Here is a 25,124-nt window from a genome sequence, read left to right on the forward strand (position 1 = left end):
CCCATGAGTTGAAATTGTTGAAGCTAGATGATGGGTAAAAGTGGTTCAGTATGTTATACTCTCTACTTGTATCCTATATAATAAAAGGGTAATATGCAAACTGGCCCTAACAGCAGAAAGACTGAGAATGACTGGTCACTATGACACACACTGACCACCAGGGGGCAGACGCTCAATGCCCCCTGGTGGTCATTGTGCTCCCACAAGGGGAGCTCTGCTCAGCCACAAGCCAGGCTGAAGGCTGCCAGTACAGCGGTGGTGGCGGGAGCCTCTCCTGCCTCCTCAGCAGCACTAAGGATGTCCAACTGCAGCTTAAGCCTGCTCCCCGCTGGCAAGTAGACATCCCCCAAGGGCTCCCAGGCTGCCAGAGGTATGTCTGATTGCCAGCTTAGGCCCAATCCCCCAGGGAGCGGGCCTAAGCCAGCAGGTGGTCATCCCCCGAGGGGTCCCAGACTGTGAGAGGGCACAGGCCGGGCTGAGGGACCCTCCCGCCCCCGAGTGCACAAATTTTTGTGCACCGAGCCTCTAGTATGTTTATAATTTCCCAAATGAAAAGCTTTTTTAAAAAGATTGAATCCAGGCCAAATATAGTCTTAGAAACCCATGAGTGTCTTTATGTTGAGGTTGTTTTCCAATAAGGGGGATCTTCCCTCTTGGATGTGTCTGTTCTGAGCACCCTAAAAGTTCCAGCTTGTTCTGAGGGAGTTCCACTCCGTGTAGACATCAGAACAGCATCTTTCTGAAAGAAACTCAGCAGCTCCACCCCACAAGACGGCCAACTGGTAAACCCAGGATTGGGCTTTAAAGGAGAGCAAAGGTTAGAGTGGATGTGAGTTTACGACTTTGACTATTCCACCAAACTAGGCACAGCTTTGCCAAGAAGGTGACTTTTCTGCTATTTGTAAGAATGCTATGGTTGCTGTTGGGTATTTGGTGGGGAGCGCCCATCCTTTATAGCCCAGCAAAATGCCATTAGATATGACTCTATTCTTAGACCCGTGTGAGCTGCAGACCACTGACCAGGGTTTGGATAGCCAAGCGTAAGAGCAGAAATTAAAGTTTTCAGGGATTTGCACTCTTTATGGTTGCCTACATGAATGTAATTAGGATACTATAATAGTTTGGATTTAAACGCTAAAAGTTGCAATAGGGATTTGATATCTCTCTCTAAGTCTTGAGTCCCAGTGTGGTAAAATATAGGTATGTATCTTAATTTGTCATCACTAAGCCTTTCTGTACATAAAACTTTAGCAACTTTTAGCTGGACCTTTTTTTGTAGAATGTATAAATTCATCCCCAAATCTCAATCATCTGGTTATGAACTGAGAAAGATGCTGTATTATAGTATGGTTTTCAGCCTTCAGTGAGCTATTCTGACTCAGATCTCAAGTCTGAAGCACACATATTTACTAGTAAAGTCCTAGGCAGGAGAAATATTCTGAATGTGTACTTAGAGCAGCCAAAAACAAAAAACAAAAAACAAAAAACCCAACAATAGGCACAAGATTTTGCAATGCCATCTGGTGGATGTTACTAAGTCATATCCATGTTCACATTTCCTTCCTTCCTCCCTCAGTCTCTTTGTCTTCAATGCTTGGCTTTCTGCAAGGAGAAGATATTTGCTGTAAATGCTGACTCAGAAGCTTAGGGGTTGGATAACAAACTCTTGTAAATGTCAGTGTTATTCTGCTTGCTATTGGAAATAAAGCAAATGCAAGTTGAATTGAGCAGTGGATGGCAGCCTTCCCTTCCCTGGGTTAACTCCAGCTGGAACTCCTCTGGTGGAAATTCACTAAAGATTTCTTTACCATGTGATTAATAACAGGAGGATGCTGTGGAAATACGTCCGGTGCCAGAATGCCCTAAGGAACATCTGGGCAACAGAATATGGGTCAAGTTGCTGACCCTAAAGTAAGTATGAGCAATGAGTAACTACACTGAGGTTTATATTGCCTCTTAGAGGCAAACTGTGTCTTTAACCTCAGAGCTTGAATTAGGGAGCATCTCCCAACATATATAACAGTGGGCAGCTCTGAGGTCATGGAAAGAGCAGAGTCTGAAGTCAGCTGGATTTTAATTCTATTCCTACCAAGCCTTTGCCAGTCTTTCTTCTACAACGGGGAAGGCACACACGAGGGTTAGGCACGTAGGGAGATGGAGTGAGATGGCCTACATTAAACAACAGCGAGAGCCACTGGTGTGCTGGGCTCAGCTCTGACTCATGACAGTGGATCATGCTCTTCTCTTCCCAACTCTTTACTCAGTGAAGTCACATTGATGGCTTGATATTGGCCTTGGTGGAAATATTGACATCAAAACCAGGAAATGCTACAAATTAAAACCTTTTTTTTTTTCAGAGACATGTTTTTTAAACATTTGCCAGCATACCACTGTTGAAACACAATGATAAATGCAACTAAAACCCAGTTTCAGTGCACTGAACAAACAGCTCAATGCAACTTAATTTCTGTTTTGACAGTTGGGGGGAAAAGTCATTAGAAACTACACTTCACAGTTTTCATCAAGAGAAATCCAAGTGACTCAGTTTGGTTTTTGTTTGTTTGTTTGTTTGTTTAATAATGCACGTCTATCTTAGTGGCCATGTTTTCCCACCTGTGAGAACAGCTGTCGTTTATTGGAAAGTTCTAGGCGGCTTGGTGATAAGCATCATAGGAGAGAATTCCTTCCGTCCTAAACGGCAAAGTCACTGCATCTGAAGTGCATCCTGGCATCCTGTGGGGGTGGGCGAGAGCCTCAGACAATAGGGCGGACTTCCTGAACGATGATGCAGAGGGGAACGGAACAGCTACTTCCACTCTGTCCTCCCGCTGAAAGACTAGGAGACTCCCCCCTCCGGTCCGCCTGTCAGGGCTAGAGCGTGCCTTTCTGGACCCCTTCCCTGGTGGAATTGGCTAGGGTGGGGAGGGGGCTACAACATCAAGGAGACATGCCCAAGAGGGTGAGCAGTCATGCTGACTGGGTTCAAGGAGGGGAACTGGGAGACTATGCATTAGAGTTAGGAGTTTGTGACAGGTGGGAACTTTAAGACTATCTGGTCTAACAACTTCATTTTCAAAGTCCCAGAGAAGTTCTCAAGGCTGAAACAAAGCCTTGCATCCAGTATCCAGATGCCCTAGTTGCAAACTTGGTGCTGCTTAAGGGGTCCATGAACTGATTTTAAGAGATGGATGACCCTCCTAATAGGATATAATAGAATATGCTCATGTACTTTTGCCTAGGTAGAGCATTTTTTCAAAAGGGTCTGTGATTTGAAGAAATTGATGATCTAATTCTCTAAAGTAGCAGCTTGCAAAGAGGAAAGAGAGGTGCACGAGCACCCCAGGGGGCTCCCAAGACAATCCACTGGAGTGCGGAAAGCAAATGCTCTAATACTGTGATTTATTTTGAATTATTTAGTTCAGCCTTTAAAATGTCTGGATTATGTATGTTTTATAATGTATTTAATATTTTAATATGCAAGTACAAAATTAATACACATATATAGAGGATAAGTGATTTATTTTTTTACTATAAAAGTAAACAATGAAGTAACTTGGAGACAGTTGCTTTATAGTAGATGCAGCAAATAGATGCCCACATGATGAATCCAGACTGCAGACATGCTTTGTTTGAATTGTGTGGCATTTAAAAAGGAAATGAGAAAAATCTTAAGAAGTCAGAAAGTTATGCAGAAAAATCTGGATTTTCAGCTTCAGGCACTTTCAGAAAATTTGCAATTATCTAAGTTAAATCCATACAGATTTTCTCTCTTGCTCTCACAGGTTTGAGATAGAAATTGAGCCTCTGTTTGCCAGCATTGCTCTCTACGATGTTAAAGAAAGGAAGAAGGTAAGGAATTGAAAATAATAGCCCATCCCTGAGGGCACACATACTGTTGATGGGTCTTTGGGCTCACATGTTTAAATCTCACTTCTATTCAGCAAACACACATCAGATTTGGAAGCAAACGACCTTTGATACACCCAGTTCTGTTGCCTTTGCAGTTTGTGAAGGGGTGATCAGGGAATGTTAGTCATTTATATTCTTTGAAGAATATTTAAGGAAAAGCCTGCTGGAGGTTGGCCAGAGGATGGCTGGAGGCCTGGCTGGGTAGCGGGTGCTGGGTCAGCAGTGGTCTGAGCCCCTCAGCCATTCACGACCCTAAGCTGTCTGTGGCTCCTCCATCTTCAATATGTGTTCTCCCAAAGTCATTTTTGTCACTGCCATTGCACCTCCCGAAAAAGGGGAAAGATGGGTGAAAGTGGCCTGGAGGTTTGACGCATCACTTGTGCACACAATTCACTACTAACTGCCATGGAAGAGGGTAAATGTAGTCTTTGCCTGGGCAGCCAGTTCTCAGCTATCACTCTATTAGTGACGAAGGGGAGACCCAGCCACACAGTGGTCCTAAGTAACACTACACTGTGAGCCAAGGAGTCATGCTCTTGCTCAAAATCTTTAATGGATCCTCACTACCTGTAACATTAAAAAACAAATTTTATAGGCTGGCCGGAGTGGCACAGTTGATTAAGAGTTGTCCTGTGAGCCCTAACCAGTTTGGCTCAGTGGATAGAGCGTCAGCCTATGGACTGAAAGGTCCCAGGTTCGATTCCAGTCAAGGGCATGTACCTTGGTTGTGGGCACATCCCTAGTCGGGGGTGTGCAGGAGGCAGCTGATCGATGTTTATCCCTCATCGATGTTTCTAACTCTCTATCCCTTTCCCTTCCTCTCTGTAAAAAAATCAATAAAATATTTTTTTTAAAAAAAGAGTTGTCCTGTGAACAGAAAGGTTATGGGTTTGATCCCTGATCAGGGAGGGAGCTTACAGTAGGCAGCCAATCAATGTTTCTCTCTCGCTCGCTCTCTTTCTTTCTCTAAGCATGTCTTCAGATGAGGATTAAAAAATGATAATAAATAAAAAATAATTTTTAAAAAATTATAAAACTCTTTAGCTTCCATGCCTGGCTTTCTCCATATGGCTCTCATTTATTCTTCCCCTCTTAGCCTGCCTATGCAGTCAAGCTGGACTACTCTCTGTGAAGTGAATTCACTCCAGGTTTTCTGGCCTCTGAGCGATTCCTGTGCTGTACTCTCCCCTGGCACTCGGTCACCCTCCAGCTCTGCTGGCAGGATCTTCTTCCAAGGCCCATCTGTCTCACTCTAATGGAAGCATCCTGTTCACCCCAGTGAATGGGGTCCCTCACCCTTATAACTCCAACAGTGCTCTTTGTCTGAACGTGGTCACTTAATATTTTGCTCTTCCTGTATTAGTTACATATTTAACTTATCCCTCATTTTTTAATTTAAGCTAATTGAGGGCAGAGGCAGTGTCCTGCTCTTATTCAGGGCAGTACAGAGCACATCACATCACTACTATTCAGAAATTATTGGTGGTTTAAGAAAAATTTAAATGTCTCCTGGAACATCTCTCAAACGACTCCAAAATACCTAGAGATTGTGACAAAATATAGGGTATCCCCCCAAAAATGTATACACACGCTTTGAATAATATGAAGGCAGTGTTTATTAAAATACACTTCATTTTTGCCTTATCTGGTTTGGCTCAGTGGATAGAGCATCGGCCTGCAGGGTCCCGGGTTCGATTCTAGTCAAGGGAACGTACTTCAGTTGCAGGCTCCTCCCCGACCTGGCCCCTGATCAGGGCTCGTGCAAGAGGCAACCAATCGACGTGTTTCTCTCACATTGATATTTCTCTCTGTCTTTCCCTCTCTTCCACTCTAAAAATGAATGGAAAAATATCCTTGGGTGAGGATTAAAAATAAATACATAAACAAACAAACAAATAAAATGTATTTCATTTAAAAAATTGAGCTATCAGCTGTTAAAGTGTGTATACATTTTTGGGGGACACCCTGTATGTAGCAGATTTCCCAACAGCCACTAGTTATGAACTATGTCTATAATTATATTTACTCCTCTGGAGAAATTTCTTTGTGGTTTTTCATTCCTTTTTAGCATGCTTAGACCATGAGAGCAACAAGTCTAACTTATTTTCCATTTTTCTACTCATTTACAGATCTCAGAAAATTTTCACTGTGACCTGAACTCTGACCAGTTCAAAGGATTTCTCCGTGCCCACACGCCCTCTGTTGCCCCATCGAGTCAGGCGAGATCTGCAGTGTTCTCCGTCACCTATCCATCCTCAGACATCTACCTAGTAGTCAAGGTAGTTAAACACAATCTGATTTGCTCATTCTGATGTTCCCATTTTTGCATTAGACTCAGTGCATGTGTCAGGTAAGAGAGGTGTCAGAACGTATCTCTATGTCTTCTGTGAGATTCACTTTGTTTCCTTCTCAACTGATCCCTTTTCCTTGACAAGCAAATTCTGTGTTGAATGCTAGAACAACTATGGGTTTGAGAGTCATACCGTCCTCGTTTTGAATCCTGGCTTTGCATCCTAGTTATTACATGACTTTTGGGGCAATTGCCTAACCTTTCTGAGACTTAATTTGCTCATCTGTAAAATGGGGCTAATAACACCACTTTCAATGGGTAGTTGTGATTACAAAATAAAGTCTGGCACATTAAAGACACCTTTCCTCCTAATCAAGGAAAGCACCCTCAGCTATTCCATCTGGGAGGCTGCCGCTATCTCAGAGTTTCCTAATGATGTTCATGTTTTTCTAGAGGCCCGTAGTTAAATGACCACAAGTGCAGGCTCTGACAGTTTGAGGTATAGGCTATATTTTGCAAGTTTAATTCTCTCTTTTTATCACCATCTCACAGCATAAGTACTATGTCTGGTGGGGCAATTATATGTAAAAGAACCTTTCATTCTAGGCTGTACTCTTTGCTGGTATAAGAAAACCAGAGACTTTCTCTACACACCCAAATGACTGGTTGGAAATTAGCAACAAACATTGAGTATTTTACCTACCTTAAGTAAAATAATTCATTTAATTGATTCTTTACTGCAAAATTGTATTAAAAAATAAAAGAATTAGATGATTTGATTTCATGTACACCCAGAAGTCCAAGTTTGATGTTTGTAATCTCATGAGTTCCCCATGATCCCATGGGAGTAGGATAAAGATTTCAAAGAATTTAGGTGGCTTGAAAGACACTTAACAAGTGGCATATGTCTTTCCATTCTAGCTTTCTTTCCTCCATTTCACCAGACTCTGAAGGCTTCTATAGCTTGAAGGGAACTTATTTAAGTTCATGGAAACTATAATTAAAATTCTGTCACTACAAAGACATATCTTTTGTTGTCAAACTTTAGTGTGTGTCCTTTATCTTGCAGTAATACTTAGACACATAGGAAAATTAGCTTACAGCTCACTCTAGAAGCCCTGTAGTTAAATTCAGAATTCTCTCCCAGCCTGGGAAACCAACGCTAGTTCTGTAAAGCCAAATTTTACTTCACTTCTCAGAGGATGACTTTATTTTGGTTAATCCATAATCATGTGCTAAATATCAGCAGTTACCTATGGACTACTACTACTAAATATATCCAAAAGTCTTCAAATGTATTAATGCATTCATTTGGCAATAACAAACTTTCTCTTAAATGTCTGGATTTAGTTAAAGAACTTAAATCTATTCATATAGTCCCTGGTTTGCTTCTGACCTGTTTTTCTTTTCTGAATGCCATCCTGTAGCTTCCTCCTCTCTACATATATAGTGAATGGTGTTGTAACATTGATCACATCTATCCACCCAGTTGCCATTCAATAAAGAGAACCTTTTTTCTTACTTTTATTGTCAGGCTGAGCATCAGGATATTAACTGTATTTTAACAGGATATTAGCTGTATTTAGAGTTACCTAGTTTAGTATTGTATAGGATATTGTTGTAAGGGGTTATTTCAGGCTTAAAGGTTTTGTTTCTCAACTGGAGGTTGGAGAGTAAGGATGAGTGAATCTGGTATAAAAATTTTAAAATACACATGGAAGGCATTGCACCAGCCCCTCCTGAGTAGAGCAGAGGGTAGCCTTTTACCTTCAAAAATGTCCCAGGTAATGCTGGTATGTGCCTTTCCCCTACCTACCATAGTTATGAGGACTCACTCATTTCTTTCACCCATAAATCACGAAGGACCATATAGTGGGCTCGCATATCAGCCTGCAGCATCTTCTTACCAAGTAGCTGGAGTTGCCCTGTCCAGCTCGGTGAAGGGAGTAGTATCTGCTGGTCTGGTTGAATCTGAATGTTTCCATGTCCAGATTCTGGAGCTCCCTCTCCCGTGGGTTCCACGCGGTACTAATGCGTGAACCCATGGATCCCATTCCTCACCTCAAGAGTCCTCATGAAAGAGTTCTTTATTTCTGTTCAAAGTCTATTTTTATCCATTGACTTCATGGAAAAACTAGCTTCCTTCCAGTTTTCTCTGCAAGCTCCCATGAGCTTCAGGAGCCTGGCGACCAGATGTATTGTATTCACCCCCTTACCTCCCCAGCAGCCACCACAGGGAAGGTACCCAACAAATGCTTTTAGAGTTAATGAATAAGCGAATGTTGGCTGACTAACAGGAATGCCAGCCTCCAGCTCGAGTGTTATGTGTCTGTGTTCTCAACCTGGGGTATCGTGGGGATCAGCCTGTCTTCATCCTCTGGCAATGGGGAGGGATTTGAGACTTCTTTTGTGAGAAGACAGGCTTCTTGCTTGCAGTGTCCCTGAGATGGATGTCCATTGAGCAGTCCCATGTCACTTCCCTTGAACTCCGTCAAACACCCTCCATCACTAGGGTCTTTCTGGTTTAAACGAGGGTATTTCTGCACCTCACTGATAATACCTATTAAGAATGTGTGCCTATTGGAATATGTTAACCTGCATATCTTTAAGAATCCTCTCAACTAATGATACAGACGAATGGGACTAAATCATTTGTTTTTCTTCTCAACATCCGAGTTAAATTAAATTTTCTCTGAACAGAGGGTTAGGAAGTTATAGTTTTCTCCTTTTCTGTCTCCTAAATATTCTGCTCAAATTTATGGTCAGCCAGATCCTTTACCTGAAGCAAAACTGAAGAAGATATTGGACAGTAGCGGCATTCCCATATTACCAGTGGCGGCATTCCCATATTACCAACCAGTTAGCAAAGTGGAAAGCTGCACTATCTCGCTGTTTTTGGTTCCTGTCCAAGTCCGTTAAAGCCAGAGAAGCAGCCCTAATAGGCAATACAAGGGAGACAATTACAGATAATTTATTCTGTTCATTTATTCATTTTGTGGAAGGTTTGAGTCCCCAACCTGACTTTTACAGAGGTCATATCTCCTTTTTACATTGTAAGCAATAATAAAGAAAATGAGCTTTTCACTTCCTACATATGTCTCATGGGTTTTGTTTTATAAAATAACTTTTATTGCATTTTTTTATTGTAGGCATAATACATGTTTATTGTTTAAAAGTAGCAAATACACGTAAGCAATAGGAATAAAATCAACACAGCACATAATCCCATCATACAAAGATAACTATTACCATTTGCTGTGTATCTGCTATCATTTTTTTAATATGCCTTTATGATGTTTTTACAAAAACTATACAGTACTTTTGACACTCATTTTTAAATCAAAAAATATAATCCCAGACATATTCCCATATCATTAAATATTGTCACAAAATCTAATTTTGATGGTTGCATAGATTCCGTTATGTGGATGTGATTTATGTGCTTTGTTTTCCTGTTATTTTTGCTGGTAGATTGAAAAAGTCCTTCAGCAGGGAGAGATTGGAGACTGTGCGGAACCCTACATGGTTATCAAAGAAAGTGATGGTGGAAAGGTATGATATTTTGAATACTGCTAAATGGTAACATCTTAGAATAAGGAAATATTTCTATAGAAGTGTTCCACAATATAGTTAATAGGGTTTAGTCCTTCATATGTTTTCATATGAGATCCTAATAAATTATATATAAACCAAAGAAGGACGAGAAATTGGTCATTGATGATAACTTTTGAAAGAAGTAAACTATTAAACTCAACAAATGATGATATGTACATGAATGTCTAATTCTAAAATGAAACTAGTGCAAAGCCGCGGCCTGTTGCCTTGGTTCTGAGGCTCTGACCCAGCTGTGGGGGGAGGGCCACAGACCCCATGGAACCAAGCAGAGCTAGAGCGCCCTGGCTTATCTCCACAGCAAGGGCGCCAGCCTTTCAGGCGTGGATGTTTGGAAATTGGCTGAGGTTGCTGCACATCATAAATTCACTAGCACAACCCCGGTACTGAGCCCATGGAGAGGACATCTTTCCTCAGCACCCAGCAAGATTTTGAAAGCATGGCCTTTCTGGACTAACACTTGCCTAATCAGCATCACTTAAAAATTTCAAATAAGATGTATTGAACTCAAGACATTTATTTTATTTTATTTTCCCCATCGCCATTTATCCCCCCTATGCCCTCTTCCACCTCTACCTACCCTTACCCCCTGCAATCATCACACTGTTGTCCATGTCCATGTCTCTCTCCTTTTTTCTCTTTTTAAAAAAATCTTTCCACTTCAAGACATTTTTAGCCGTAACCGGTTTGGCTCAGTGGATAGAGCGTCGACCTGCGGACTGAAAGGTCCCAGGTTCGATTCCGGTCAAGGGCATGTACCTTGGTTGCGGGCACATCCCCAGTAGGGGGTGTGCAGGAGGCAGCTGATCGATGTTTCTCTCTCATTGATGTTTCTAACTCTCTATCCCTCTCCCTTCCTCTCTGTAAAAAATCAATAAAATACATATTTTTTAAAAAGACATTAAAAAAATCTACCTTTTATTCTGAATTTAGAAAGAACTCCTTGGAAGTATTGTCAACCTAATAAGGAAATTATTAAGAACCTTTATAGATCTTTCTGGAGTTTTCTAAGGCAACTTTTGAAGAAACAGGCTCTCTTGAGAGCTTGGTAGATGATGAATAAAACTTTTTATCCCAAGATGCTCTCATGCGAATTCAAGTCAAGTTACTAGCCCCTAAAACTGACACTTGTGGATTAGCTTGTATAGGAAGACTTGGACCGTTTTTTTTTTTTTTTTAAGCTGGTGTATTTAATAGTTGAATGTAGCCTTTTTGTAAACTTCTCCTTTTCTAATCTGTATTTTCCTAGACTTCTGGCCTTCGTTGAGTGCGTCCCTTTTTTTGCCTACTCACTCGTTTTAATCAGTAGGGTAGGGATTTGGAGATGCCTGTCCTATCCATGGCAGGACAGCTGACTGGGTGCTGGTGCCCTATTGTTTGTCCCTGCTTGTCTCTTTCCATTTTTCTCTAGAGTAAAGACAAGATTGAAAAACTGAAACTTCAAGCTGAATCTTTCTGCCAGCGTTTGGGGAAATACCGGATGCCCTTTGCCTGGGCTCCTATAAGCTTAGCAAGCTTCTTCAATGTCTCCACCCTGGAGAGGGAGGTAACCGATGCAGAGTCCGTGGTTGGTAAGATTTTCAGCTGCCGTGGGAAGAGGTGGGCTCCCCAGTGCACCAACTCTGAGGTCAACTACTTATTAGTGGGGGCTTGGGGTACAGTAAGGCGTGGGAAATGGGAAAGAAGAAGGAGATTAATAGATTGAAACACTCTTATGGCTTGATTACAAATGCATGATTATAATAGAGAACGATTCCCCAAAATTATCATGAATGTTTGTGGAATTTAAATATACTCTTATAGTAAGATTTTTTGTTAGAATTTTCTGGACAGTTTGACACATTAAAAACTTAATTTTAAGAAGCTACTTCCTCTTTAAATTATTGAAAATAACAAGAAAATATAATAACTATCTATAGCGTGTTAAAATAAAGGCACCATGATTGGTTCCAAAACACAAGGGGTAAAGTCATGGAGGTTTTGAAAAGCAAAACTCAGGTTTCTCAGCAAAATTTCCAGCCCCTGAAAGTTTCTTTTGCCAAGAGCAATGAAAAAGTGGATGCCAATAGAATATCTAGTTACTGTTCAATTTATTTAGCGTGTTTCTTTTTCATCGCCTCACCCTTGGTCTGAATCATTAATTTTTAAAGCAGGTTGGATATGAAACTGTTCAAGAGGCTATAGAATTTTCAAGTAGACCCACCCCTACTTGTGGCAGAGTTTCTGTTTTCCTAAATGTCTTTGGATCCAGCAAATATTTAAGTCTAGAGTCACATTTCTCGTGACTTTTCTCTTGCATTCCTTAGCTCTGCCACTTCTGAAATGTTGCCTTTAGCAGAGGAGTGGAGGAAAGGGTACTTTGTTATTACTGCTGCTATTCTGGAGTTATGGTTGCATAATTTCTGGTCAGAATTCCTGGATTATTTCTGATTTATCAGTAACAAACCTCACTTTAGTGCATCTTGATCTTCACACCACAATGTTTTTGTTTTTGTTTTTGTTAATCCTCACCTGAGGATATTTTTTTTCATTGATTTTTAGAGAGAGTGGAAGGGAGGGAGGGAGGGAGAAACATTTATGTGAGAGAGACACATTTATTGGTTGCCTCCCACATGCTAAGCCAGGGATCAAACCTGCAACCCAGGTACATGCCTTTTGACTGGGAATCGAATCCAAGACCCTTTAATATTCAGGCTGACCCTCTAACCACTTAGCAACACTGGGGAGGCCACAATTCTTTTTTAAATGCCAACCTCTATGTAGACCTAGGCAGCCTTATTTGAAAGAGTTATGCATAGAACCTAGAGGACACCCTAAGTGAGGTGAACCCATAAATTCGGGCATAGGGCTTGCCGAGGCTTTCATAGTCTCTAGGTCAAGGATAAATTAACCTGACCACAGAGGCTGATTCTTGAGAAGCAACCAGAAGAGGCAGTGTGGCAAGTGTAGATGGGCAGTGGTAGCAAGAAGTTCCAATTCAGCATCACGGCAAGAATTAAGGGTAAGGGAATCTTCAAAGACAGGGTTGGCCATTTTAGAGTTCTAAGCAATTTGACTATTCACGACAGAACCCCTGAGTGTTGCAGCAGAAAAGCAATAAAATTTTCACCTAAATGTCAAACGGGGATAAGAAACAACAAAGCAGAGTATTAGGGTCCCAGCCCAGGGCAGGGTGTGACTCGGTTCTAATCCCCATTAGGCAGGTCAGCAGAGAGCACAAGAAAAATGGGATTCAGAATATACTCAGGCTGACCCTAGCATATTTGGGTCACATTCCCAAATGCCTTCAAGGGCATTTGAGTACATGCCTCTCCCAATGGAATGAAAATGTAAAAATAAAACAAAAACAAACACTGTTGGCTAAATAAAGCTTATCTGCAGACCCCGTTCTGGCTGCAGTTCTGGACTCCGCAGGGTGGCATCTGGCCTACCCTCCACGTGGGAGGGCAGCTGCTCACGGCCTCTCAGCTCTGGTCAGAGGAGGATTAGGGGCTCCAAGAGGGGGGCTAAGAAAGGTAGGGGTCAGTGGAGGGACATTTTTATTCAAGACTAGAATGGCCACATTCAGTGTTCTTGTTCAGTGACTTTCCACATAGCTTATATACGGTAAAGTTAATAACTGCTGTGTCTTCAAACAGAAAGGCAAGCTTTAGAATGACAATTGTTTTCCATAAAGGAAGAAGCTCTGTAGGTGAGCGGAGAACCTTATCCCAATCTAGAAGGCTTTCTGAAAGAGCCCTCTCCTTGGAGGAAAATGGGGTCGGATCCAACTTCAAGACCACCAGCATGACCATTAATAGCTTCTTCAAGCAGGTATCTCTCCATGTTAGTGTGTTTGGGTTTGTCTCATAACGTTATGGGTTTTGGAGCCCAAAGTGGTAGTATATGTAATGAATAAGGGAACAAGTTAGTTAACCTTGCCAAGCCTAAATCTCATTATCCACAGAACAAGGATGATGGTGCTTGCTTCATGTGGCTTTTGGGGAGATTAGATGACATGAGGCAGGTAAAACTGTGCTCAGAGTGCCTGGGATAGAGCAAGTGCTCATTGAGTGTTAGCTCTTTCCATTGAGGGCTAACTGTCCCAATACAAACTGTCCTGTTGGAACACTCATGGTCAGTTCATTAGCAGGCTATGAGAGCTGTCTGGCTGAAGCATTGTCCCCCTTGGTCTAGGGGTTTCCTGACCGGGCTGTTGTCCTTCTCACCATTGTTCCATGTGCACACTGCAGGGCTGCCCTACTTGCTCAGAGAAGGTGACCATTGCACATGGCGCTCTGCGTTGGCTCAGTGAACATTTCTTTAAAAAACAAAAAATTTCCTAGAGTAGAATGATGGTTGCCAGGGTGAAGAGAGTTGTTTAAAGGGCACAGAGTTTCAGTTTTGCAATATGAAAGAGCCCTGGAGATCAGTTGCACAACAATGTAAATGTACTTAACACTAGGGAACTGAACACTCAGAATGGCTAAGATGGCAAATGTTATATTATGTGTATTTTTACCACACAAAGAAAACCTTAGGCTTGGTTTGACTTTGTTTTAGAAAATTTCCAGAGCTCAATCTTCATGGGGGCATTTCAAGGTGTTATGTTAATAATCTGAAATGCAGAAGGGATATTGAAGGGTCTGTGCACTGTACCCATAATAGCATGGGGCTGAAGGGGTTTCTATTCCAGATGTACTTCCAATTGTATTAACTTGGGGGGCAAAGTACTTAACTAAGTCTGAGTTTTCTCGTCTGTACTTGGGAATAAGTTACACCTACCTACCTTACCAGGCTACCTTACCTTGCAAGGATTAGAGCTCTTGCCTGTGACTCCCTTGGTAAAGTACGTGTCCCATGTAGGCACATAGAGAACCGTATTGATGCTTAGCCTGCTTAGTCAAGACAAATATGAAAAAAGTGAGGACAGGGAAAAAATGGAAAGATGCTGTCGCCATCTTCAAATCTTTGAAGAAGGAAGTACACTTATTCTGTATTATTCCAGGAGTAAAACAAGCATCAGTGGCCTTAAGTTATAGGGTGGAGATGCTGTTGGCCTAGATTTCTAATGGTCAAATAGACTTCCTTAGAATGCATAGAAGCCCCATCCCCAGAAGGGTTAATGAGAGGCTGAATGACAATAAGTCCAAGAGTAGTAGAGAAGAAATACTAGTATTTGATAAGGGGCTGAACGAAATGACTTCACCATTGCCTATAATCTTAATTTCTAAGAATTAAATAAAATTTAAAGATAAAAATCTTCCCATAAATCATCGGTCCCTACCCCAGGAGTCAATGGTGCATCTGTACTAACCCTGACTTCTCTCTTGGCAGGAGGGAGATCGCCTTAGTGATGAAGACTTATTCAAGTTTTTAGCGGACTACAAAAGATCTTCTTCCTTACAGAGAAGAGTCAAGTCCATTCCAGGTGTGGATGGCTTGTCTTTATCCTCTTAAGCTGTGCCAAAGCCATTTGTGATTAGACACATTATTTGTCTACTGCGGCAATTTATAAAATTATGTGTACCAAATGAGATGTGTGGGATTTTACACCAGGAGTTGAGTCTGAATTGGTCTACTTTTTTTGAAACTCTATTAGTATTTTCTATTCTATTAAATAATTGATTCTTTAAATAAACATGCTTTTAGATCTGGTTTCTTAGACAATCAGATCATTGTTGGAATAGAAGAGTCTTTTTCATCATATACAATAGTATTTGGAACTTTTAGTATACAAAGAAAAATGAAAGTAAGATGCTTTGATAGAAGGCGAGAACATCTTCCTTATCCTCAGCTTAATCGCTTCTGAGGCACTTCTGCAGCACCCTAAAGTACCAGAGAACCCAGTTCAAGAACCACCAGTGTTTACTTAAATATATACTATTATAGTGTGGTAGTTCTGGAAGGGACTTTAAAAATCCTCCTATCTATTTCTACTCATTCTACAATTTCTTGCTTTTTAATTTCTAGAAATGGAATCTCAAGAGTTGTCATGACATGCTTTTTTCTCCAGCTACAGGAAATTAGCTGGGAATTTCAGAACTCTCACACTCCCACAACTTCTTATTTTCATAAAAGAAATATGCTACAACAATTTTTCTCGATTCCTCTTAACATGACAGTATCTTTCTTAAAACACTCGTTTTCTTTCTTTAGGCTTGCTCAGACTGGAGATTTCTCTGGCTCCAGAGATAATCAATTGTTGTCTGACTCCTGAACTACTGCCAGTGAAACCCTTTTCTGAAAACCGGACACGTCCACACAAAGAGATTTTGGAATTTCCAATCCGGGAAGTGTATGTCCCTCATACTGTGTACAGGTGAGAAACAAAGGCTCTTGGTAAACCATTGAGCCCACATTTACAGTTTTGTTTGGACAATGCCTTCATCGTCCTTTGATCTACCTTCCTAGTTACTAAGTTTTGGAAAAAATGAAATATGTTTACAAAACTATAGATAATTGCTAGATTATGTTCTAAAAATTATTATCTAATTTTTTCAGTCATAATTGTAGTGGGCATATTCTTTTTTTTAATATATTTTATTGATTTTTTACAGAGAGGAAGGGAGAGAGATAGAGAGTTAGAAACATCGATGAGAGAGAAACATCGACCAGCTGCCTCCTGCACATCTCCCACTGGGGATGTGCCCGCAACCCAGGTACATGCCCTTGACCGGAATCGAACCTGGGACCTTTCAGTCTGCAGGCCGACGCTCTATCCACTGAGCCAAACCGGTTTCAGCGGCATAGTATTTCCAGAAATGAAAAATTCCTCACCATCATTACCTTGGTTTTCCTATGTGCAGAAGGATGTAGTAGGGAAAGAGCAGTGTGACCAAAAAATGTTCTCAGTGTTTACTAGACAGGTTTTTACCTTGAAACCAGCTCTGTCCCATGGAATTTACAGCAATGACAGAAATGTTCTACATGTGTGCTGCCCAGTACAATCGATACTAACCACATGTGGCTATTCAGCATTTGAAATGTGGCTAGGGCAGTGGATGAACTGAAATTTTCATTTTATTTAACTTTAATTAATTTGAATTTAAATTTGTATCTGTAAGTGGTTGGTGGCCACCATATTGAACAGCATGGAGCTAGACAGTGAGGGCCTAAAGGTTAGGCTGCCTCGGTTTCTTGGAGGCTTGACTCGGGACTGGGCGGGAACTTGTCAACACACATTTGCCAAAGCCATTGCTGCTCACATTTTTAGTTTTTATTTTGAGAAGATGTTTTTAATGCGGAGAAGAATGCTGTAACAAGCACCTTTTCTCCACCATCTGGAAATGACATTGTGAGTGTGTGTGTGTGTGTGTGAAATCATACCGATTAAGTTGAAGTCTCCTCTAGTCATAGACTTCTGCCTTGCTGCCCAAGCATCAATGATGAACTTATGTGTGTCTTTTCTTCCATTCTCTCCTGTTTCACACACATGTGTATGTGTGTGCGTGTGCACACACATATATATGTATGTATGTATCTGTGAACAACAAGTAGTAGTATTTTTACATTCATTTTAAATGTCCATAAGTGGCTGCACACTCTATGTATTATACTGTACTTTTCATCCAACAGTATGATTTTTTTCTTTTTTGTTTAACTATTACTGTGGATTTTATTGATTCAGTGTGTTACACTCAAAGGATATTTTAATTAATTAGATTTTCACAAATTTAATGAAGGAGAATTACTTGACAGCTTGTATTTTAGAAATATTAATATTGATTTACATAGCACTTTGTCATCATTTTTAACTGCTGTATAGTATTCCTTTGTATAAAGAGGGATTATTTTTCCATTTCTTTTTTTTTTAATTAATAGACATTTATGTTTTTTTTTTCCAATTTGGGGTTCTTATACTGTGCAATGAGAAGTTTGTCTTGGTCTCTCTGTGCACATGTGTGAATGTTTTCCTAAGGAATATGCCTAAAAGTGAAATCACTGGGTCACAAGTGATATACATTTTAAGTTCTATCTATACTGCCACTTTTTCCCCCCAAAATTGTACCAGTTTGCAATCCTTTCCATAGAGTAAGAGAATTCTGATTCCCCCAGACCCTCACCTATACTGTCCAATATGACATGTATATGTGGGACTGAATGCCAAGAACTTCAGAACTCACCTAACCCAAACACACCCACCCCACATTTCCAGATGTACAAAAGTGAGACCCAGACAGGATAAATGAGCCGTTCACTGAAGTCAAAAACTACAGTGAAAAAATCAAGCAACCATCCACACAATTAGAAATGGACCTCTTCCTTTTAATGTTGGTGTGGTACACACGTCTTTCCCCATTTAATCCTTTCTGAAGCAGCTCTTTGTTTTCTAACTTCATTCCTTCCATATAAACTCAACCCAAGTCCCCCTCCTAGATAAATGAGCATTCCTAAGATGAAGTAGTTTCAGTTCTCCGTTCTGTTAGGGAAATGAAGGCATGAAAATGTTTGCTTATGGATGCCGTGTTTGTATCTTTAGAAACCCTATCCTATGATTGGAAAAAAATGATTGTGGAATTGAAATAAACGTGCACCAAATGAATTCTATAGTTATTCAACTTCCCCTCAGCATTTAATTACCCATGGGAAGCACTTACAACTCTCTGTACTCCCTGCTGCAAACATTACCCTTAATTACATCACAGCGGGACTCAGAATGCATTAGTGTGCTGATGACTCAGAAATGTAGGCGTGCGAAGGAGAACAAGTCTGGAGGACTACTATGGACCCAACTTGGCTTCATGAGAAACGGACCTTGAGTGCAAAGTGAATATTCTTTAAGCTGTTCTATACACTCTGGAAATGCAAGGCCACGCCATTAAAACCAGGTCGCTACCCTTGGGAATGATAGAAGAAAACACTTCCCTCCATTTTGCTCATAGTGCCTTTTCTTGGCTCCTAGCCCACCACTGTTTCTAGCTTGTTTAAGAAACAAGAGATGTAATAAACTTGTTTAAGAATTTTACTACGTGAAAACATCAAGGAATTTAGAGATCATCTTGTCTGATCTCCCGGGCTGCTGTTAAATTGTTAATAGTTCTTCTCCAGTCCTCACATGCTTTATAGTGGTTTTGTTTAGTTTGGTCTCGACAGTAACCAGTCCTGGACTAATTCTCCCCTTCCCTTCACTTCCACTGCCATGTCACAAAATGGAATGGAAGACTCAAGTCAGGACTGAATGCCAGGTCAAATTGGTGGGGTGACTAATTTTGCTGTTGGTGACCTAATTTTCTCATTTCTGTCATTTATCCCTTCTTTTTGTTTCTTGTCATCTCCCTGTACCTCAAAAAATTTAGAACCTCATAGCTTTTCTACCCCCTCCTGCCTGAAAATCAAAGTCTGTATTCAAGCAAAGGTCTCCTAATTTATGTACATTATGGTATCAGTAAGAAGTATGGCCCAATGTCTTATCTCTCCCAAGACTATTTTTTCAGTAGAGACAACAGTTCCTATTTCAGTTAAAAATGTTTTCCCTCGACTTAGTTGAATCCTGGATATCTTTCTAAGAATTTGTTAAATAGGGTAACTTTCCATGTTGACATTGCTATTTCCATGACTAATCCTGGTTACAGCTATGTCCCTTTAAGAAAATGAAACAAAAATTAAGATTTACAGAGCAGATAAATTCAGGGATAATTCTTTATAGAGGATTCTCCTAATGAATATAAAATATGATCTGACATAAAAATTTTGATCTATCCAGAACTTATGAAGAATATGTCTGTTAGTGCCCTAGCCAGATTTGGCTCAGTGGATAGGTTCAATTCCTCTCAGGGCACATGCCCAGATTGCAGGCTTGATCCCCAGTAGGGGGCGTGCAGTAGGCAGCCCATCAATGATTCTTTCTCATCATTATGTTTCTATCTCTCTCTCCCTTCCTCTCTGAAATCAATAAAAATATTTTTAATATATATTTATTTAAAAAAAGAATATATCTATTGGGCGAAGGATTCAAATTTCAAATTTGTGTCCTTTTAACATAAATGGCAGAACTCCCTTGGGTGGAGGGAACTATTACATGGCTCTAATGGCAGATGTTGTCTGGCCTTGAGTGTGAGTGGTGGCCAGAGTCACACATTACAGGATTCTAATATGGGTGTAGTTTCCATTGAACACCAATTGAGTAGAACTCAGGTTACTCGTATCTCTCTTAAAGGAGCAGCTGCCATGGAACTTCACATAAAACTGGCTTAGGCCTAACAGGTTTGGCTCAGTGGATAGAGCGTCGGCCTGCGGACTGAAGGGTCGATTCCGGTCAGGGGCATGTACTTGGTTGTGGGCACATCCCCAGTAGGGGGTGTGCAGGAGGCAGCTGATCAATGTTTCTCTCTCATCGATGTTTTTAACTCTCTGTCCCTCTCCCTTCCTCTCTTTAAAAAGTCAATAAAAAATATATTTTAAAAAAAACTGGCTTAGGATAGCCTGAAGTTGCCTTCCGGCCCTCGGTCTCCCCATTCTCCTACCTCTTCAGGTACCTCCTCTGATTGCCCTCCCCCTTCTGATGCACTCAGTCAGGGTCACTGTGTTGTACCACAGAGGGCACCATTCATATCGTATTCTCTGTGGATGCTGTCCCTGGTGCCTCCACCTTATTCTTATTGCTTAAAGGAGCAGTCATAGGAGAACTATGCTGGACTCAGAAACATCCCATGAGCCCGCCAGGGTTGGCCACTGATAAAATGAACACCTTCTCTAAGGAAAGAGGTGAACTTCTAGAGCCAGAGTGCTGATCCCAGGAATAGTCAGCGTCTCCTAGACCAGTGCCGTGTGCCACCTCTATGGGTTAGCAGCCGTGGGCAAACTACGGCCTGCAGGCCGGATCCGGCCCGTTTGAAATGAATAAAACTAAAAAAAAAGACCATACCCTTTTATGTAATGATGTTTACTTTGAATTTATATTAGTTCACACAAACACTCCATCCATGCTTTTGTTCCGGCCCTCCGGTCCAGTTTAAGAACCCATTGTGGCCCTCGAGTCAAAAAGTTTGCCCACCCCTGGGTTAGAGGCATGGAGCCCAACAAGTGTTCCCTGAAACAGACCCAGGCAAGATCTTTTGCAAAATCACAGAGGACAGCCATTCTGAAAGTGGCGAACAGCTGGAAAAATTAGGTTGATAAATAGGATTACCCAAATCTGAATTTAGCATTCCTTTCTTCACGCCCAGATTAAGAAAACACTACTTCTTAGCCCAGAAACACATTTGGACCAACTCCTGGCTTATTTTCCATGTGGCCCAGCAGCTGGTAATAGAGATGCCAGCTGCCTTCTGGTGGGAGCGGAATGAAAACAGCATGGGCTGGGGCCAAGGCCTAGTGCGACCTTGAAGGGTATTTTATCCTGTGGCCACGGGGGCATGTACAGAGATCACAGGCGCTGAAGTTGTAATGAGCTTGTTAAGCTCCTTGCCATCCCTTTAACTGGTGATTACATTAGGGAAGTCACATAAAGTGCGTTTTCATTTCTCATCCCGGCCCCCGAGAGCCTCTGAGGTCATTTTATCCAATTATCAGGCTGCTGCGGAGGACTGTGCTGGCCGAGAACAAGCCTATCAGTTAGAACACGATTTCTTTGGTGGGTAATTAGCTGTTTCCAGGCCTCCTCCTATTCAGCCGAATGTTCTGCGACCAGAAGCCTACATTCCCAAAGCTTGCCTGATAACTGGTCTGAAAGGGAGGTGTCTCCATGTCACAGTGGAGTTTTGAGGAATACTACCAGCCTCGTACCCCACAGGGCCAGAAGGAATGGCGTGGGATAATTGTGCAAGCCCATCTCGCATGCATGCCTGGAAGTTGTAATTGAGAGAATAGGACTTCTAAGGAAAGGAATGAACCAGAAATAATTCTGGATGAGGTGGCTATGAAGGACTTGGGGCATAGAGAATAGAAGCTGTCCTTGAGAGGGATTTTATTTTGTCCAAGGAAATGGATTCCCAAGCTGAGCCCAGTGGAGCTTCTCCCTGCCGTGGGTGACGGGGTGGGGAGAAGGTGGTTGTGCCTCAGTCTATTGTGGAGCTTTATAATAACACAAGTGTCCACTTGTCCATCTTACCTGCCTGGAGACTCCCATTCAGGAGGTCTGGGGCGGGGCCTTGGGCCTCCTTTAAGAATCAAAGTTCCCCCTCCCTTTTATGGAGTTCCTCTCAATGAGTTCTTCAGTCTATGGCAGGGGTCCTCAAACTTTTTAAACAGGGGGCCAGTTCATTGTCCCTCAGACCGTTGGAGGGCCGGACTGTAGTTTAAAAAGAAACTATGAACAAATTCCTATGCACACTGCACATATTTTATTTTGAAGTAAAAAAAACAAAACGGGAACAAATACAATATTTGTATTTGCATGTGGCCCGCAGGCCGTAGTTTGAGGACCCCTGGTCTATGGAGTCACGCAAAGGTCCACAGTGACATCAGCTGCTGGAAACACTGCTCTGAAGCCCACTCGTTGGTTTTACTAAACTTAGCAAGCAAATGCTTGTGGGACACAAAGCTTATTGTGAACAAACACTTAATTTAAGAACAGCAGTGCAGCCCAGGCAAAATACAACCATTTGAATTAGCCAAGTAGTGGAGACAAAGGCAAAGTGATTCCTGTTGCCTGAATTATCCAGATAATTAAGTCCCTGTACTTAACTTTGCTGTGGCAAGCTTGTCTCAATAAATCAGGAGCGCAATCCCCACGTACCTAATGTCCGCTCCAAAACTTGGCCAACCTCCTTTTTTTTCCTGAAAAAATGAAAAAATTCGGGAGAAGCCGGTTACCTAAAATTACTTAGCAACAATTGCAGGTTTTGCAAAGCTATCTTTTCAGCCACTTGAGGGCACAATTCGCTCACTTTCTAGATTCAGCTGCAATTTGCTATCTTTCCTATTACAAAGGGAATTATTATGATTTTATTAAAGGAAAACACACATTTTACTTTTTGCCTTTGAAGTGTAGGAGCAAAAACAAAACAAAACAAACAAACAAACAAAATCACGGGAAAGTGTTCCGGTGTTCCAAGAGATTGCTGTTGTCATTTTTTGCAAAGCATTTTATGTTGACCTGTCAGCTTCTGCCTTCATTCATTAGTAAGTCATGACCTTAGAAATCTGGAAATTTTTGGAAGATATAGTAGGGATACACATTGAGATCTGTATCCTGTGGTTAGAGAGAGAGTGAAACCTCATCTGTGAGAGGTGTCGTTCACTATACATATTTACACATTGACCGATCCTAACTCACATACAGAGAACTAAAAGAATGTGGTTGAGGCAGTAATGAAATCATGTTAAGGAGGTTCCATGTACATTAATGTCACTGACTCCACAAGTCACAACTCCACATTATACTCATTCATTTTGAGTCGACCATGCTTTTGTGTTACTGCCTATTAACAACTGTCCTAACAAAAAATCCTGCTCTGTCTATTTAATGATGGCAAATACGTTCTTCACAGAGCCTTTACAGAGAATTCAGCATGAAGGTTCACGAAACATCTTATTTTTTTTTCATGTGTTTGGAGTATGAGGTTGGGGGCAGACGCAATAGAAATGGTGATGAACGTAAGGCAAATCTGGGCTTGCATTTGATTGCGATGAGGCATAGTTTGCCTAGATTATAAGGAGCCTCCTAAAGTCCAAAAAAAGCCTTCTTTCTTTGATTTCTATGGTTTTGTTAGTTTTTTAATTATTATTTTAAAATTAGTTCTTTGAAGTGGCTTGTCTTCTGGTGAGATAGCCTTCAGGGAATTGTTCTCTCTTATTTCTTTCGTTATTGGGGGTGGGGAGGGTAAATATCTTTTCTACTTTTTTAGCTTTTTCATCCTTAGTTTTGTCTTTCCTGTGTACTCTATTGGTGGCCCAAAGATCAGCATCCACCCACTCCTCCCAAGAAGTGTTTGGCCATCTCTAAAGCAGAGGCATTTTAACAGCTCTCTGTTAATGGATGTCCTGTGGTTTCAAGGCCTCAGACAAGCTTGCCCTTGACCCCTTTCAGCAGAAGTCAGAATGCTCTGGGTGAAATATTACATGCTGTGTCACCGCCACCAGCTTCCCAGGGAAAGAGTGGGTTTGGGTGGAGGCAATGCTGGCTAGCCCCGCAGCGCAAAGCAAAATAGAACTATGAGTAGGGAAGGACTGAGTTTTGACAATGTAACAAGATCATTTTTTAGACACCATGGCTAACCAGTTGTATGTCATGAATTTTTTATCATTAAAAATGAATTTCATTTATCCACTGGCCTAAACCCCAGAAAGGTAATAAAACTTCCAAAACTGTGCGGTGCCAACTCATTTGTTTTATCTTCTTTGTTTGACAACCTTCAAAATGTAAGCTGAGATCCATGCAACAGGGTGGGAATATAAATATTATGGTTTTAATAAAGATAAAAGTAGAGAAACTCAACTTAGTGGCTAATTTTAATGATTTTTTTTACCCGATCTCCATGCCTAAGCTAAAAATTATGCATTTAGCAACAAGAATATCATTTCTCAGCATTTCCTAGACTTATAGTTTTTACTAGTAAAACCAAGCCTGTGGTTGCTTTTGTATCGATCCACTTGCTTGATGGGGGTGAGTGACATGGGCGGTGTTTTCTCTCCTGTCAAAATTTCCTCCATGAGTTCACAGATAGGAAGCAGACCAGTTTCTTTATCTTATTAATAGATTTCCATTTCTGTTAATGCCAAGGCACCAGTTGATGTCCTCAAAGATGACATACACAAATACACCATGGACTATGTCTCACTTTTGAGAAAATAAGAAAGGAGTCACACTTAGACACCTTAGAATTCTGACTCATTTTCCAGCTGAGGATTGGGTGAATTTGCCGCCCAGAGCAGGAACAGGGGAATTCTTCTCCAGTTAATTGTATCCTATCCCTTTCCCCCCTGATACAGATCTTCTGAGCTTGCTTGTCCTTCCCTTCGCTCCCATGATTGTCAAGGTGAGAACTTGGCATCCCTCAGTGCATCTTTGCAGAAAGCTCCCTGTGCTCCTCAGGCTAGACTCATCTCAAGCTCAGGGTTCTGTCCAGTTCTTGCATCATTGGCCTTTATGTTTCCTGGTTGAAAAACTTTTTATGTCACAGATGTCGAGCCAAATGCTACCAATGAACACACCATCCAGGACATTTAGAGGCTACCGTGATTCTTTCATACCATGAATGAGATATTCTTACTGGGGAGAGGAGAAGAGAGGGGGGATGATTCATTTTCCTCGGGCAGGTTTTCTTTCACTCTAATGGTCACCCAACCCGAATGAAGAGATTGATCAATGGCTGCTTCCTTTTTTGGAGAGAACAAACATCAAGTTAGTGGTCTGTCCTTACTTTGTAAAAAAGCAAAATGATAACAATTA

At 41.3% G+C, this 25,124-nt stretch overlaps 1 protein-coding gene across 2 annotated transcripts in view; it reads left to right on the forward strand.

The window, feature by feature from the left end:
- The window catches only part of DOCK8 (dedicator of cytokinesis 8), a 195,747-nt gene that overhangs the window by 83,331 nt on the left and 87,292 nt on the right, over positions 1 to 25,124 (forward strand). For both annotated transcript variants that reach the window (XM_070431550.1, XM_070431551.1), the window contains 8 exons: positions 1,826 to 1,911; positions 3,783 to 3,849; positions 6,039 to 6,188; positions 9,671 to 9,751; positions 11,223 to 11,382; positions 13,488 to 13,624; positions 15,128 to 15,221; positions 15,950 to 16,112. In XM_070431550.1, coding sequence (XP_070287651.1) covers positions 1,826 to 1,911; positions 3,783 to 3,849; positions 6,039 to 6,188; positions 9,671 to 9,751; positions 11,223 to 11,382; positions 13,488 to 13,624; positions 15,128 to 15,221; positions 15,950 to 16,112 — 938 coding nt within the window. The remainder of the gene's footprint in view (positions 1 to 1,825; positions 1,912 to 3,782; positions 3,850 to 6,038; positions 6,189 to 9,670; positions 9,752 to 11,222; positions 11,383 to 13,487; positions 13,625 to 15,127; positions 15,222 to 15,949; positions 16,113 to 25,124) is intronic.

The sequence above is a fragment of the Myotis yumanensis genome, unplaced genomic scaffold (genome assembly GCF_028538775.1).
Source record: "Myotis yumanensis isolate MYYU_CA2020_CCGP unplaced genomic scaffold, mMyoYum1.0.hap1 SCAF_12, whole genome shotgun sequence".
NCBI lineage: Eukaryota > Metazoa > Chordata > Mammalia > Chiroptera > Vespertilionidae > Myotis > Myotis yumanensis.